The 17,216-nt window shown below is 42.2% G+C and overlaps 1 protein-coding gene across 3 annotated transcripts in view; it reads left to right on the top strand.

The window, feature by feature from the left end:
* Wdr33 (WD repeat domain 33) overlaps positions 1 to 17,216 on the top strand; it is a 106,573-nt gene that overhangs the window by 73,338 nt on the left and 16,019 nt on the right. For 2 of the 3 annotated variants that reach the window (XM_050135087.1, XM_050135086.1), the window contains exons 8-16: positions 2,806 to 2,932; positions 4,367 to 4,521; positions 4,618 to 4,696; positions 5,675 to 5,785; positions 10,839 to 10,933; positions 11,708 to 11,794; positions 12,043 to 12,182; positions 13,295 to 13,447; positions 13,860 to 14,945. In XM_050135087.1, coding sequence (XP_049991044.1) covers positions 2,806 to 2,932; positions 4,367 to 4,521; positions 4,618 to 4,696; positions 5,675 to 5,785; positions 10,839 to 10,933; positions 11,708 to 11,794; positions 12,043 to 12,182; positions 13,295 to 13,447; positions 13,860 to 14,945 — 2,033 coding nt within the window. Of the gene's footprint in view, positions 1 to 2,805; positions 2,933 to 4,366; positions 4,522 to 4,617; positions 4,697 to 5,674; positions 5,786 to 10,838; positions 10,934 to 11,707; positions 11,795 to 12,042; positions 12,183 to 13,294; positions 13,448 to 13,859; positions 14,946 to 17,216 lie in introns of those variants that run through there. The other variant, XR_007590538.1, reaches the window with a different exon arrangement.

Here is a 17,216-nt window from a genome sequence, read left to right as displayed (position 1 = left end):
TGTTTTTTTTTTTTTTTTTTGTTATTGTTGTTTTTTGTTTTTCGAGACAGGGTTTCTCTGTGGCTTTGGAGCCTGTCCTGGCACTAGCTCTGTAGACCAGGCTGGTCTCGAACTCACAGAGATCCGCCTGCCTCTGTCTCCCGAGTGCTGGGATTAAAGGCGTGCGCCACCATCTCCCGGCTCTAAAAATGTTTTTAATTAAAAAAAAAATAAAGCTAACAAAATAGGTGCCTCAAATATAGTATTAAGACTAAAGGATGAATTGTCTCCCCATTCTAGTTCCTGTCTGCTAGGCTCCACCCTTCAGATGTCTTCATGCCTGTAGAACTGAACAGGAAGGTAAATTTGTGTTTGTTTCTCCAACTAGATTTTATTTTTCTTCATTTTTTTTAATTAATTAATCTCATTCTTTGTTTGGGGCAGAGTCTCTTCTCTAAATAGCCATGACTGACTTGGAACTCACTATAGACCAAATTGGCCTGGAACTCACAGAGACCCACCAGCCCCTGCCTCCTGACTGCTGCACCACTTGGGTTAAAGCCATGAGCTACTACTACTTTTATATGCCCAGCGAATTATTGGTTTTTTAAAAAGTTTTTAAAAACAGCAACTGGAGAGCTTATGACTCAGTGGTTAAGAGCCAATATTGCTTTTGCATAAACTGTTTGATTTTCGAAATTCATACATATACATAGCTGTACGTTATAGTTTTAGATGGAAATGGCACCTAAATTTTATATTCCCTGTGCATGTTAGACTCATCAGGCAGGTTAGGAGGACCACATGGTTTCATATATCCTGATTCTTTTTTTCTGTCTCTGTATATGTGGTGGTGCTCTCATTTCTGGAGGGCACACATGCCTGTGTGGGCACATATGGAGGTTAGAGGTTGACATTAGGCTAGCCCTTTTCAGTCACTTTTCACCATATATTTTGGGACAGAGTCTGTAATTGAATCTGGACCTCACCTTTCTGGCCTGATTCGCTGGCCAGCCATTCTTCCGGGATCTCTCGCTAGCTGTTAAAGATATAGTTGCATAGTGCTGCCCTTGCTTTTATATGGGTACTGAGCATCTGAGCTCAGAGCCATCTCCCTGACCCTGTTTTGTTTGATTTGAAATAGCATCTCACTGATGTAGTCTTGGTTAGTCTGGGATTCTCTATGTAGAGCAGGCTAGCCTGCCTCTGCCTGGGATTAAAGGCTTGTGCCACTGCTCTGGGCCCCTAACCTTAATGTTTCTGAGGCAGGGTCTTATGTAGCACAGTCTCAGGTTGGCTCTGAGCTCCTCTCTGCCTCCACCTCCCAAACGATGAGATTGTAGTTGTGCACCACCATGCTCAGACATACCAGTCCTTTTTACTTTATTAAAAATTACATTTTAAATTATGTTGTGTGTCTACCCCTGTTAATATGTTGGGAAAAGGGGTGCATGTATGGAGGTCAGAAGACAACTTTGGGGGATTGGTTCCTTCTACCATGTGGGTTCCAGTGACAGAACACTTCTGGCTTGGTGACAAGTGTCTTTACCCAATGATCCATCTTACTGGTCCACACTTCTTTTTCTTAATAATAATCAAAGTATAACTGCAGAGCTTCCCTTTCTTATCATATGTCAGTAATAAAACATGTTCAGTATTAGGAAATCATGAAAACAAGCACACGGAGAAGGAATGATCAACCTTTTAGGTTGGTTTCTGCACTTTTCCTCTTACACCTGGGTATGCGCACAGTCACCTAATTATCCTTCTACAGTGACAATGCTTATTGATTTCAACAACAAATAAACTTAGTATTGTGGACATGTGAGTCACGTCATTGAGTTAATTACACTCTTTGAGTACTACTGTGCTGTATGGGAGGTGTTTTGGAACATGCTTGAACCTTATTCAAGAACGTTTAGAAACAAACTGCATCAACATAGGATGAGATCACAGGACGTGTGCTTTCTTGGTGTATCCCTCCCCGCCTGCCTTGGGAGAGGGGGACAGGGAGAACTGCTCTGAGCTCAAACCCATGTGGTATACATGGTAAATACACTTTGCCTTCTGGACAATTGTAGATCACTTCCTGTGTCTTGACCATCTCTCCCTTCCTCGATTCTTTTTTATCTCTGTTCATTCCTCCTTTTCCTTTCTCACTTGACATTTCCAAGTCGTGGATTTGCTCCAGGTGAAGGAAGGAGCTATTTGAAAAATTCTCACTCTGCACCTGCGTTTTAATGCATTTACTACATAAATACTCTTTGACTCTGTACAGTATGGCCTTTCCAAAACCATAAACATTTCTTTGCCTTGTTCAGTCTGGTTTTTCACATCTGTGATTTTTTAATAACATTTCTTTGTTTTCACATATTTATCTCATGTGAACCAGTCAGACATGTTTCTCCTCAAGTACTTCAGGAAATAATAGCAAGAAACCTGAAATATGGTTACTGTCTTCCTGGTTAGAAAGGGGTAGTGGCTTAGGACTACCCAGACTGTCGTGAAGAAGCAACATTGAGCTGAACAGGGCAGGTTGACTCTTAGAACTGAAATAACCAGCATTAAATATTTGAAAAGCCTGTATAGTGCATCTTCCAAGAAGCCTTGACTGACCTGCCAGCAGGTGGGTGAGCAGGATGCATGTAGTTTCCAGAGGAGAGAGCTGACTGTGAGCACAGTAGCAGCGGAGGCATGCTGACCCTGGATCCAGCAGACCCCTAGACAACCAACGCTAAGCAACTTGCTGCTTTTTTCATTTAGAATGGAGCCCCACTTGCAATGCATCCGACCAATGAGATTTTGTTCTGACGTGTTTCCCAACAGGTCACGGTGCTGATGTGAAGTGTGTAGACTGGCATCCAACCAAAGGGTTAGTCGTTTCAGGAAGTAAAGATAGCCAACAGCCTATCAAGTTCTGGGATCCCAAGACTGGGCAGAGTCTTGCAACACTGTAAGTGATAGGAATCCTGCCTTGTCCCTTGAAGAAGAGGGACCAAAGGCAGCCTGCATTACTTGACTTTTAGCTTTCTCCTGTGGTTTGGCCACAAAGGACTTCAGTCTTTGGATGTTTTGTTAATTATGATTTATCGCTATATCTCTAGTGAAGGAAGATGATATTTGCTCTGCTACAGACCTAAATTTTACTGGGTTAGCCTACAGGACTGAGAGGAAGATGAGGTTCCTACTGTTGTCTCTGTTTCCTCAGAGTACTCACTTATAGTTTTAGTGCCTTTGCCTCTTCCTAGCCATGGCCCAGCTTTCCCTGGCTTACTCCATCTAAATACAAAGATGTGTCTCCGTTTTTGTGCCTGTTCTCCCATCTCCTTCTCACACTCTTCTTTTCCCCATTTTTGCTTCCCCCTTTCCTGTCATCTTTCTCTCCCCATTTTCTCTCTCTCTCCTTACCTTGTCCCTTTCTCTTTCTCCCTCTCCTTTGTTTTCTTTTATGCCTTCTCTCCCTCTCTACCCCCTCCATTTCTTTTCCTCTCCTTCCTTCCTCCCCCTGTTTGCTCTTTTTTTCCCTCTCTGTCCCCACCCATCTCGCATCTCTTCCCCATCTCTGTCCTCCCCCGAAGGAGACTTGCTTACTTATGTAGCTATGTTTCTTCTTGGCATGATTTGTAATTGTTACCGTTACATGAATATATTGTTTTGGTGCACATGAATGCCTTATCCTGGCCCTAATTGGAAACAAAACACCTACAGTTCAAATTAGTTATGGCAAGGCTGCTGTTAGACGTGATATATGCAGTACATTATGAACCCTTGGATATAAACTTTATGCAGGCCCTGGGACAAAGCATTACCTTTCATTAAAATTTACCCTCAAATCATCTGTAAACTAGTGCCTACTTCCATACTTTGTCTTCTCCATCTTCTTCCTTCTTTCTGTCCTCCTTTGTGAGACAAGGCCTTTCTATGTAGCCATGGCTGTTCTGGAACCTGTGTAGACCAACCTGACCATGAACTTAGAGAGGTCTGCCTTGCCCCTGCCTCCCAAGTGCTAGGATTAAAGTTGTTTGCCACTTGGCATTGACAAGAGTTTTCGAGTGTTTTTAAATGTGATCTTATGCAGGGTGGTGGTGGTGCATGCCTTTAACCCCAGCACTCGGGAGGCAGAGGCAGGTGGATCTCTATGAGTTGGAGGCCAGCCTGGTCTACAAGAGCTTTTCCAGGACAGGCTCCAAAGCTACAGAGAAACCCTGTCTGGAAAAACAAACAAACAATAAATGTGATCTTATCTGGTTATAGTCACATACTCTATTACTACCAGGCCACACCTTTCACCATCGTTACCCGCGTGCTTTCAACAAAAAGGACCGTGCTGATGAAGTGATGCTGCTTTGTGTTCTGATGTGCTGTACTCTCTGTGCTTTGTTTCTAGTCACGCCCATAAGAACACCGTGATGGAAGTGAAATTAAATCTCAATGGCAATTGGCTCCTGACAGCATCACGTGACCATCTCTGTAAACTTTTTGATATCCGAAACCTGAAAGAAGAGCTTCAAGTGTTCCGAGGTCATAAGAAGGAAGCCACAGGTCTGTGGCTGGGATGTGTTTCTCGTTTTGGGGACTCTTCTTGCAGCCATCACATGTTGTAATCATTTAATCTTTCTCGGTATTTTTGATTTGCAGCTGTAGCCTGGCATCCTGTTCATGAAGGGCTTTTTGCCAGTGGAGGGTCTGATGGTTCTTTGTTATTCTGGCATGTTGGGTATGTACCATCTACTGTGTGGAGAAGTGCTGATGTTTGCCTGTACACATATTCCCAAATTGTACGGCAGCAGAGTGGGCCCTCAGCTAGGGAAATTCTGGTGGCTGGGGACTGGCATGTTTTGAAGCCCAGCTCATTTGGAGTTTTCTAGAAGCACCTGCCTGTGGCCATTGTATGTGACTTGGACTTCTCCAAGTATGAAGACAGGGTCCTTCATGGCAGACTTGCGACAAATAACGTACTAAGAGATGCAGATGAGTATGATCTAGGACTAGTGAGATGCTCAACAGATGTGAAACATTTGCTGTGCAGGCCGGCCACCCTGATTTCATCATGTTCTTGGAACCCATGGTGGAAGGAGAAAACTGACGCCTGAAAGTTCACTATGACTTCCCTTGGGTGTCATCATATGCACACACCATACACACGTCATACATATATAAACACATCGCACACACATTAAGACATTCAGTTTAGATTAAAAAGTCTGTTTTGAACTGACCCCCAAATCATGCACTGTGATGTTTGTAATGCTGTGTTGAAAGTGACTTCAAGGAAGAATATGTTTGTGAAGAGTTCTCAAATTTATATAAATATGATCAAATTTTGCATTTTTTTTATGTGCAAATGTGTCCTTTATCAGAGACTAGCTTGAAGTAAAAAAAGACAACACTTGTGTTTTTGGATGTAGAAATCATTATAGAAGAGTAAGATAGATTTTTTTAGTTGAAATAATTTATGAAGTGTGATTTTCTATGGCTCTTATATTTGACTGAAAGAATTTACTGCTGAAAGACTAGTGGAACACATGGCACTGAAAAGTTCAAAATAAGAGATGAGAGGTTTTTTAAATTAACTAAAGATAACTTTTTGTTTTTGATGTTTTTAATATTCTTTTGTTGTATTTTTTGTTTGTTTGTTTTAGGTGATTTCTTGGTAATTTTGGTTCAGTGGTATTTTTCATTTGTATTCTTGCAGGGTAGAGAAGGAAGTAGGTGGGATGGAGATGGCCCATGAAGGAATGATCTGGAGTTTGGCTTGGCACCCTCTTGGACATATTCTCTGCTCAGGCTCAAATGACCATACCAGGTAAGTACCATACTGAGGATAGGAAGAAATGTCTGTACTCAGGGAGTAGTAGGAAATGTGTGCGTGTGTGCGTGTGTGCGTGTGTGCGTGTGTGCGTGTGTGCGTGTGTGTGTATGTATATATACAGTGTGTGTGTATGTTTATAGTTCAGGTTTTTTTTTTTTTTTTTTTCCTGAGACAGGGTTTCACTGTGTATCCCTGGCTATCCTGGAACTCTATATACCAGGCTGGCTTTGAACTCAGAGATCTGCCTGTCTCTGCCTCCTGAGGGCTGGGATTAAAGGTGTATGCCACCACCCCCAGACAGTTCAAATTATCTTTAAAATTAATTTAGAGACGGTATGGGGGGGGTAGGCATGCAAATAAATGGGTTTCCTATTCATTCTTACATGTGACTAATCTTTGTTCTTAGTAGTTCCTCTTCTTCACTGAACATAGAGACTTAGTTTTTCAGCACTCCCTTTTTCTTTTTTTCTTTTTGTTTGTTTATTTGTTTTTGTTTTTTGAGTCACGATTTCTTTTTTTAATAGTTATTTATTTATTTATTTATTTATTATGTATATGGTGTTCTGTCTGCGTGTATGTCTGCATGCCAGAAATGGGCACCAGACCTCACCACAGATGGTTGTGAGCCACCATGTGGTTGCCGGGAATTGAACTCAGGACCTCTGGAAGAGCAGACAATGCTCTTAACCACTGAGCCATCTCTCCAGCCTTGAGTCAGGATTTCTTTGTGTAACTGCCCTGGCTGTCCTGGAACTAGCTCTATAGACCAGGTTGGCCTCGAACTCACAAAGATCCATCTGCCTCTGCTTCCAGAGTGCTGGGATTAAAGGCCCACCCTGTCTCGGCACATTTTCTTGAATTATCATTTTTCTGGTGTATGTTTTTGGCACCTTTGTTAAAATATTAAGTAAATATAGGGTCTGTAGAGATGGCTTAGCTGTTAAGAGTACCGGCTGCTCTTCCCGAGGTCCTGAGTTCAGTTTCCAGCAACCACATGGTGGTTCACAATCATCTCTGGTCAAATCTGATGCCCTCTTCTGACATAACGTCATACATGCAGGTGGAGCAGCCACTTATATACATAAAATAAATAAGTAAATCTTTTTTAAAAATTAAGTGGATATAACCTGTTGTTTATTTCTGAGTTCTCTATTCTAGTTAACAGGTCTATATGCCTATTTTTGAACCAGTACCATGTAGTTTTGTTAACATTGGGTCTGTAGTATAATTTGAGATCAAATACTGTAATACTTCCAGTATTATTATTTTTTTTTATAAAGATTGATTTATTACGTATTCAGTGTTCTGCCTGCATGTATCCCTGCAGGCCAGAAAAGGGCACCAAATCTCATTACAGATGGTTGTGAACACATGTGGTTGCTGGGAATTGAACTCAGGACCTTTGGAAGAACAGGCAAAGCTCTTAGACACTGAGCCATCTCTCCAGCCCCCCCAGTATTATTCTTTCTGTTAAAGAATAATTGGCGCTTTTTTTAAATTGTTGTTTTGTTTCTTTTTATTTCTGTTTTCATATGAGTTTTAGAACTCCTTCCCCCTTTTGATTACTGTGTAGAAAACCACTGGAATTTGGAGGGACTCGGTGAATCTGCGAATCATTTTTGACATCACAGTATGTATGCTATTAGCCCACGAGCATAGGAATTTCAATTTGCTAAGTTCTTCAATTTCTTTTGTCAGTGTTTTAAAGTTTTCATTGTAGAGGCCCTTCATCTCGTTTGTTAGTTTTCATCTTCTTCTTTTAAAAGACAAGGTCTCGTATCCCAGGCTGGTCTTGAGCTCACTGTGTAGCCAAGGAAGCCTTAAACTTTGATCTTGATACCTCATCTCCGAGGTTCTTGGATTATAGATATGGGCTGCCATGTTGTTTGTTTTGTTTTGAATCTGTTGTAACTATTTTTACAGAGTTCTTTCTCAGAAAGTTCTAATTTTGAAGATTGCTTTCATATCCTTTTACTTTGTTTAAAGTATTTATCTAGGTTAAGAATTCTCAGGTAGGGGTCTTTCGGGATCTATTAAATATATGCATGTCATCAGCCAATAGGAATAACTGGACTTCTTTTCCTATTTCTGTCACTTTCATTTTGTTCCTTGTATGTTCTAGTTAAGACTTTCAGCATTATTTGAATGAAAGGGGAGGAAATGAATACCCTTGTCTCATTTTAGATTTTAGGAAAAATGCTTATAGCTTTTTCCCATTTACTATAATATTGACTGTATATTTGTCATATAATTTTTTTTATTATATTGAAGAATATATCCTTCCTTCTATTCCTGCTTTCTTCAGGGCTATTATCATGAAGTAATATTGAACTTTGTTAGAGGTCTTTTCTACAGCTGTTGATGATCATGTGACTTCTGTCTTTAATTTTTTTACGTATTGTATTGTATTTATTGATTTGCATATGTTGATTCAGTCATATTCCTGGGATGCAGCCACTTTGGACATTGTCCTGGTGTTTGCTTTTCTATCACAGTGTCACCTGACAGCTCCTGGGTCACACTGTTACTGAGAAAATTGGGGAGGGACTGGGAGCAGAGACCATGGAACACACTGCTCACTTCCTTGCTCTCAGGCTCATGTTCAGCTTCTTTTGGGTTAGGAGGCTTAGAGAGTATGGTATTGCCAACAGTGGGCGAGGCCTCCCTCCTACATCATCAATTAATAATCAATAAAATGCCCCACAGACATGTTTACAAGCCAGTCTAATAGTTCTTCATTTGAAGGTATTTCTTCCCAGGTGTACTTCAGTTTGTGTCATTGACAATTAAAGCTATGTGTGTGTGATGGATGTGTATTCACTCAGTGTGTTCTTTAGTTTGGCATGGAGTTTATTTTCAAGGCTTGAAATATTTCATTCCATGTTTTCCTGGATATCAGGATTGCTACTGCGATACTGAGATAGTGTGTTAATTGATACTTTTCTCTTGCTGTGACAAAACACCATGACCAAAGGCACCTTAAGGAAGACAGGATTTATTATGAATTATAATTCCAGAGAGTTAGGAGTACATCATAGCAAGGCAGAAGCATGACAGCAAGTGACAGGCATGAAGGCCAGAGCCGGAAGTCAAAAGGTCGCATCCTCAATTACAAGCATGAAGCAGAGAAGGGGAACCGGGCAAAATCTATATTATTTCCAATAACATGCTTCTTCTGGCAAGGCTACACCACCTTCACTTCCCAAATGGGCTGTCAGCTCTGAACTAAGTGTTCAAATACCAGAGCTTGAGTTGAACCTGGTTCAAACTACTGCAGGTTGTATAGAAATCAGGATTGGGCAAGTATTTAAATGGCCTCCTTTAATCTATTATATTACTATTTGCATATTAATTAGAATCAAGTGATTTTCTTCCACCACGATGAATAAGTCAAAGGAAATGGGAAATAATACATCAGTCAATATTTTTTCCTAACTGGATTGACTGGTTTTCCCTATCCTGCCGTTTGGTTTTTTTGTTTGTTTGTTTGTTTGTTTGTTTGTTTGTTTTTGTTTTTGTAGCTGGCTCTTCAGCTGGAGAGTGAGCTGCTGGTCTCAGTAACTAATTCAAAAGGTTAGATCTCTGCTGATGGTAGGGGTATGCCTATAATCTCAGTACTCCAGGAGGCAAAGACAGGTGTATTTCTGTGAGTTTGGGACCAAACCAATCAGAGCTACACAGGGAGACCTTGATAAATCAACAGCAAAACCAAAACCACAAAAGTGTTTCTGTGTTTGACTCAGCATTCTGTAGGAGGTTCCCAGTCTGAGACATCCCTCATTCTGCACTCCTCCACCTGCCAGTCATCCTCTTCTCTCTGGTACTTGGAGATTAACTTTCCACACATTCTGCTCGTATTTACATTTGTTGTGGGTGTTTTCTTCCCAAATAGATTTGAGCTGCTTTCCACAAAGTTCAAGTCTTTCTGGAAATACTTGTTACTTTTGGCTACGTTGTGCCAGATTTCGGACAGGTCCCATGTGTCCGTGTTGTTGCTGAACTAGGCGATGCCTTTTATGTATTCTTGAGTGCAGTGAGAACCTCAGCGTTAGGTTCCCACACTAAAGTCTCCACAGCCAATGTTGTCCCTTTGGAGTGTCTACCCCGAATGTAACCCTCCCCTGGTCACACGCTCTGCAGCCCTCTCAGTGTCTGTCTAGCTCACTGTTCCTCTGATGGCATGCCAGGAAGGGCTAGTATATTCCTGGCCATTACTGCTGACACAGGCTGGGCGGCAGTATGGCCCAGGGCTAGTTGGTAGCTATTGCTGGTATTTGCTTTTGTGAAAGATTTTGTAGATCTCACTTGAACTTCTTTATTCTCTCTTTACTTCCTACCCTTTCTTTTCCCATAATTTTCTGCCTTTTTTACCATTCTTTTTGTGTTTCTGATGTTTTTGTTTTCTCTGATTCTAGTCTCCACTGCTAGAGTGTAATTAACTCAATGACGTGACTCACATGTCCACAATACTAAGTTTATTTGTTGTTGAAATCAATAAGCATTGTCACTGTAGAAGGATAATTAGGTGACTGTGCGCATACCCAGGTGTAAGAGGAAAAGTGCAGAAACCAACCTAAAAGGTTGATCCTTCCTTCTCCGTGTGCTTGTTTTCATGATTTCCTAATACTGAACATGTTTTATTACTGACATATGATAAGAAAGGGAAGCTCTGCAGTTATACTTTATTATTAAGAAAACGACTTCGAGTTTTTACTCTTCCCATATCTGCCTCCAGAGTGCTGGGATTACAGGGTGTCCTGTCATACACAGCCTGAGTATATTATTTCTTGTCCTGACTCTTCCTTCTGAGTTACAGCTTTTAATGTGTTGTTTTTGTAGTGATTGGCATAGGGTATTATACTAAAGAGATGGAGTTAAATATTAACTTTCCTTGTTTAGGTTTTGCTTTACATTCTGATTTAAAATGCTCTTTCCACAATTAAAATATTTTAAAGAACAGTATTTTTAAAACTTGATTTGAACTATTTTGCCCAGAGAAAACACTGAAACCATGCTCCTCTTTCTCCCATTATTTTTATTTCATCAGCAAATTCTGGACTCGAAACCGGCCAGGTGATAAAATGCGAGATCGATATAATCTGAACCTTTTACCTGGCATGTCTGAAGATGGAGTAGAATATGGTAAGATCTGCATATTTGTCCTTTGAAGTCTCATGATATTCCATTATAAACTTAAGTGTTAGAAGACTTGTACAAAACTAGTTTAGGGCAAGGGATGTAGCTAAGTGATCCAGTGCTTCATGCTCTCCTTTCAATCCTCATATCAAATAATCCAACTACCAAATAATTTAATTTTTTGCTTGGACTCAGAGATTGCCTGTTTCTGCCTCCCAGGTGCTGGGATTAAAAGACTTGTATCAGCTCACCCAGCTTTAGTTTTAATTTTATAGTTTATTGATTTATAAGTCACCAGCAATATCACCTGGGTCTTTTTGTTTGTTTGCATTTTTGTTTTGTTTTGTTTGGAGACATGGTCTCACTGTGTATTCCTGGCTAACTTAACTGACTTAACTATTGCTCTATAGTCTATGCTGGTCTTGAACTCATGGAGATCTGCTGCCTCTGTCTTCTGAATGCTATAATTAAAGGTGTGCTACTGCCCCCAGTGATTTTTTTATTACTTTTTTTTTTTTTTTTTTTTTGCTTTTCGAGACAGGGTTTCTCTGTAGCTTTGGAGCCTGTCCTGGAACTAGCTCTTGTAGACCAGGCTGGCCTCGAACTCACAGAGATCTGCCTGCCTCTGCCTCCCGAGTGCTGGGATTAAAGGCGTGCACCACCACCGCCCGGTTTATTACTTATTTTTATACTTATTTTATTATTATTATTTTATTACTTATTTTTATAAAGCATCATTTGTATGAAGCTCTCTGTTGATGATGGGTATATTATTTGCAGATGACCTGGAACCTAATAGCCTGGCAGTGATCCCAGGGATGGGAATACCAGAACAACTGAAGTTAGCTATGGAGCAAGAACAGATGGGTAAGGGCAGCTATGTTTATTCATTTCATTTTTATAAGGTTTTATAAACCTCTCTTATTTTCATGGTAAATTAATTATTAATTATTAATAAGTGGTGTTGAAATGCTCATGTGGCTTATTGAGAAATGTGAATAAAAATGGTTCAAATTATGTAATGTTTAAAAATTATGTTTCCAACAGTCTGCTCATTTATTAAAAGACTACATTGTTTTGTTTAAAGGACTAACTAGTTCTTTCTATGGTTTCAGGAAAAGATGAATCAAATGAAATTGAAATGACGATTCCAGGTTTGGATTGGGGAATGGAGGAAGTGATGCAAAAGGATCAGAAAAAAGTTCCTCAGAAGAAAGTCCCTTATGCAAAGCCCATTCCTGCTCAGTTTCAGCAGGTGAGCCACTACAGTGACCTTGTGCCAAGAGATTTGTGACCTGTTCCTCTGACGTGCTCAGGATGATTTCCTCCAGCTCTTTTGTTGCCCCCTTCTTGTATTCTTGTTTTTAGGCATATTTGCCATCTGTGCTCTAAAGTTAAGTACTGAGTTTGACATCCACCTTCTCTATGCCTCTTTTTAGTATTGTCTCATTTTTATCGTCTACATTGTCAGAGGGAAGAGAAGGACTCAGCAGGCAGAGTGTGTTGGCCATCTTCTGTATTGTCTGTCTTCTGCTCCATTAATACAAATAACTTACTCAGTAGCTAACAAACTTTGCATGCTTTTTTTTTTAATTTATTTTTATTCTGTGTTCATTGGTGTTTTGCCTGCATGTATGTCAGTGTGAGGGTGTCTGATCCTCTGGAACTGGAATTACAGACAGTTGTGAGCTGCCATGTGGGTGCTAGGAATTAAACCCAGGTCCTCTGGAAAGAGCAGCCAGTGCTCTTAACTACTGAACCATCTCTCCAGCCCCAAAGTTTTGCATTCTCGATAGCTGCAATATCTTGCAGTACTTAGGTCAGCTTTCTGTCAGTGTGACACACATCCATGTTAACGCTGAAATTGAGGCAGAAGTCTGTTCTGGTTCACGGTCTCAGAGGGTCCAGGTTGTGTGGCTTTGTCTCTGGTTTGTGGCCTGAGAGAACATGATGGGAAGCATGTGACAGAATAAAGCTTCTCACTTCCTACTTCCCAGGGAGCAGAGAGAGTGAGAGGAGCCTACATCTCAGTATCCCCTCAAGGGCATACCCCAATGATCGCCTCACTCCTTCAACCCCCTCCCCCCCCCCCGCCCGAATTCCACTTCCTCCCCAAAGTGTCATCACCCGAGGACCAAACATTCACCATATGAACTTTTGAGAATACCAAACTATAGCTTGTAGCTTTCATAATTTTAGTAATTTCAATTACTAATGTACCTGGCCCACTCTATTCTTATGTCACAAAGGATTGGCTTTAGAGGTGAAGACAGTTCAGCTATGTATATTGATGATAGTAGAGAAAATTTTTCAGCCTATCATAATTTTCATGCTTCTATGTAATTTAATTTTCTCTCTTTTTCTAAGGCCTGGATGCAAAATAAAGTTCCAATTCCTGCTCCAAATGAGGTACTGAATGACAGGAAAGAGGATATCAAATTGGAAGAAAAGAAAAAAACACAAGCAGAAATTGAGCAAGAAATGGCCACATTGCAATATACCAACCCACAGCTTTTAGAGGTGTGTGAGCTAAGAAAGTAGAGATGGCACCTTTTATTGATATCCTTTCTAGTGTTGTTTTTAAATGATACTTTCTTCTTTTTTTTTTAAAGATTTATTTATTATGTATATAACATTTCTTCCATGTATGTTTGCGTGCCAGAAGAGGGCACCAGATCTCATTACAGATGGTTGTGAGTCACCATGTGGTTGCTGGGAATTGAACTCAGGACCTCCGGAAGAGCAGTCAGTGCTCTTAACCTCTGAGCCATCTCTCTGGCCCCCACATGATACTTTCTTATTGTGTGTGTACATGTATTTATGTGCCGCAGTGTGGATGTCAGAAGGCAGTACTGCAGTCTTATTTGAAGGCTTTAGCTTATTTTAGTCATTTAGTACACTCATTGTTTTTTTTTTTTCCTCCCCTTTCTAGCAACTTAAAATTGAAAGGCTTGCACAGAAGCAGGCTGATCAGATCCAGCCTCCGCCCTCGTCTGGCACCCCTCTCCTCGGACCTCAGGCCTTTTCTGGACAAGGTCCAATATCTCAGATTCCTCAAGGTTTTCAGCAGCCTCATCCATCTCAGCAGATGCCAATGGTGGCTCAGATGGGGCCCCCGGGGCCGCAGGGCCAGTTCAGAGCCCCTGGACCCCAGGGACAAATGGGACCACAAGGCCCCCCATTGCATCAAGGAGGTGGGGGACCACAGGGATTCATGGGACCACAAGGACCCCAAGGCCCTCCCCAGGGACTGCCACGGCCTCAAGACATGCATGGTCCCCAAGGAATGCAGAGGCACCCTGGACCTCATGGCCCTTTGGGTCCTCAAGGACCACCTGGACCTCAAGGTAGTTCTGGTCCTCAAGGTCATATGGGTCCTCAGGGTCCACCTGGACCACAGGGTCACATTGGTCCCCAAGGTCCACCTGCCCCTCAGGGCCACATGGGCCCACAGGGGCCTCCTGGTACTCAAGGAATGCAGGGACCACCTGGTCCCAGAGGAATGCAAGGACCTCCTCATCCTCATGGGATACAGGGTGGGCCAGGGTCTCAAGGAATCCAAGGTCCAGTGTCTCAGGGACCTCTGATGGGACTGAATCCAAGAGGAATGCAGGGACCTCCAGGACCTCGGGAGAATCAGGGTCCTGCTCCTCAAGGGATGATGATTGGCCACCCACCTCAAGAGATGAGAGGACCTCATCCTCCAAGTGGATTACTGGGACATGGCCCTCAGGAAATGAGAGGTCCCCAGGAGATGCGGGGCCTACAGGGACCTCCACCACAGGGATCCATGTTGGGCCCTCCCCAGGAACTTCGAGGGCCCTCAGGTTCACAAGGGCAGCAGGGGCCACCCCAGGGCTCTTTGGGACCTCCACCCCAGGGTGGCATGCAAGGACCCCCTGGACCTCAGGGACAGCAGAACCCGGCAAGAGGGCCACATCCATCTCAAGGACCAATACCATTCCAGCAGCAGAAAACACCTCTGCTAGGTGATGGGCCCCGGGCCCCCTTCAATCAGGTATTACTCCCTTCCAGCTTGTACACATTATCACATGGGAATGGACTCTGCATTGTACAGAACTGACAAGGATGCGGAAAAGCACTTAGAGCTGGGCCCTCCTGCTCCCTAAGTGTCAGCAGTGACTTACAGCAGTGGCAGTCTGACTGGAAGAACGTGGCGAGACAGAGATGGAGAGCTAGTCACCATCATTAAGGAGATCTCTTACACCTTATTCTTTTTCACAGATTCTTACAGAACAGATCAGCTGTTAGTGGAATACTTGAGCCAGGGCTCCAGAGAGTTGGGGCTCTAAGGAGGGAGTGTGCTAGGTTGTGGACAGTTCCACTCTTGTGGAGTTTTTAACCTGATTATTCCATGGGCCAGCAAGTAAGCAGCCTGCCTTCAACATTTCTGTCCATTTCACTTTAAGATGTTTTTAAAATTACATATATTTTATGTGCATGTGTGTGCACATGCTCACATACCACAGCAAGCATGTGGAGGTCAGAGGACCATTATTAGAAATTGATTCTCTCCTTCAGCCATTTGGTCCTCAGGAATCTAATCAAGGGTGTAAGGCCTGGTAGCAGGTACCTCTCAGCCATTCCACCAGTTGTTACTGTTGTTTTGTTTACTGTATGTGGCATATGCACCACTTCTAAAGATGGCTTGGGGGTGTTGAAGGATACTGTAAACTCTCTGCCTCGCTAATTTCATTTCAGTGGACGCATTTATAGAAAAACTGATTGCAGACCAGAGTATTCAGAAATAATGGCCTTGTGCGTGAAGTTCTGTTCAAGCTGTTTTCTCCTGTCATAAATTATTTGCAGGAACCTAAAGATGTAGCTCATTTGACAAAATTCTTTTTTTTAAAAAATATTTATTTATTTATTTATTTATTATGTATACAATATTCTGTCTGTGTGTATGTCTGCAGGCCAGAAGAGGGCACCAGACCTCATTACAGATGGTTGTGAGCCACCAAGTGGTTGCTGGGAATTGAACTCAGGATCTTTGGAAGAGCAGGCAGTGCTCTTAACCACTGAGCCATCTCTCCAGCCCCCTGACAAAATTCTTTGCCAGCAATTGTGACATCTTGGGTTCAGTCTCTGGTCCTGCATAAAACTGGGCATGGTGGTACACATTGGCTAGAGACAGAAGGATCTGGAGTTCAAGGTCTCCAAAATATATATATGGATGTATGTTATGAGACAGAGTCTCACTGTAGAGCTCTTGATTGGCCTGGAGCTTCTTATGTAGACTAGGCTGACTTCAGACTCACAGAGATCCCTCTACCTCTGTCCTCCAAATACTGGGATTAAAGGTGTGTACCACCCTGCCCAGTCTCCAAGTATTTGTAGGAAGGGTATTTGTGTAAATATTTGGTCGTTTTTCAAGGACTCTGTCTTCAAGAAGTTTTGCTACTCAGTCATTGATTTGGTACTTGAGAGATGATGCGAGGAGAGTTTGAAGTTGTTTGGGGTACACAAGACAGCACGGGCATGAATGGATTTAATAGTGTTTGGTTATGAATGATGACTCTGAATTTTTTATTTATTTATTTGAGACAGGGTTTCTGTGTAGCTTTGAATCTTCTCCTGACATTCACTCTGTAGACCAGGCTGGCCTCAAACTCAGAGAGATCTGCTTGCCTCTGTCTCCTGAGTGCTGGGATTAAAGGCGTGTGCAACCACGCCTTTAATTTTACTATTGATTCAAAGATCAATAGTAAAATTACTTACATGTCACAAACCAGTCACATGAACAGACACTGACAGTCAAAAACTGCCAGTGCGGTGTCTTGGCGCGTAAAAGTCTGACCACATGAACTGGATCTCAGGACTCTACAAATGTACAATTGAGAATATGCCCCACCCACAAAAATCAATCAATTAAAATCAATCAGCTATGGTCTATAAACCCAGAACTCAGGAGGCTGAGTTTTCAAGGCTAGCCTGGGTTATATAATGAGTCTATTTTCAAAAACAGAGAGCCAATGCTGTCAGTACTGTATTGCCAGAAACATGTGGGGCTTTGGCTTCGTTAGTGTATGTGCACACATGCAGTCGGCTGTCTCCTGAACCTAGAGATGGGCCAGCAGCCATAAGCCCTCATCTCTTCCCTACAGTGCTGGGGTCCTAGATGCATGTATGACCACACCCAGCTTTCTAATGTGGGTGCTGGAGATCCTAACTCAGTACTTGTGCAGCACAGACTCCTTTCCACGGAGCCATTTTCCCCAGCCCTACTGCTGTGCTTCCCGCTGTTAGTCCCGGACAGTTCTTTTCA

The sequence above is a fragment of the Alexandromys fortis genome, unplaced genomic scaffold (assembly GCF_014885135.2).
Source record: "Alexandromys fortis isolate MF-2015 unplaced genomic scaffold, M_Fortis_MF-2015_v1.1 scaffold_25, whole genome shotgun sequence".
Taxonomy (NCBI): Eukaryota; Metazoa; Chordata; class Mammalia; order Rodentia; family Cricetidae; genus Alexandromys; species Alexandromys fortis.
This window is presented reverse-complemented; position numbering and strand designations above follow the sequence as displayed.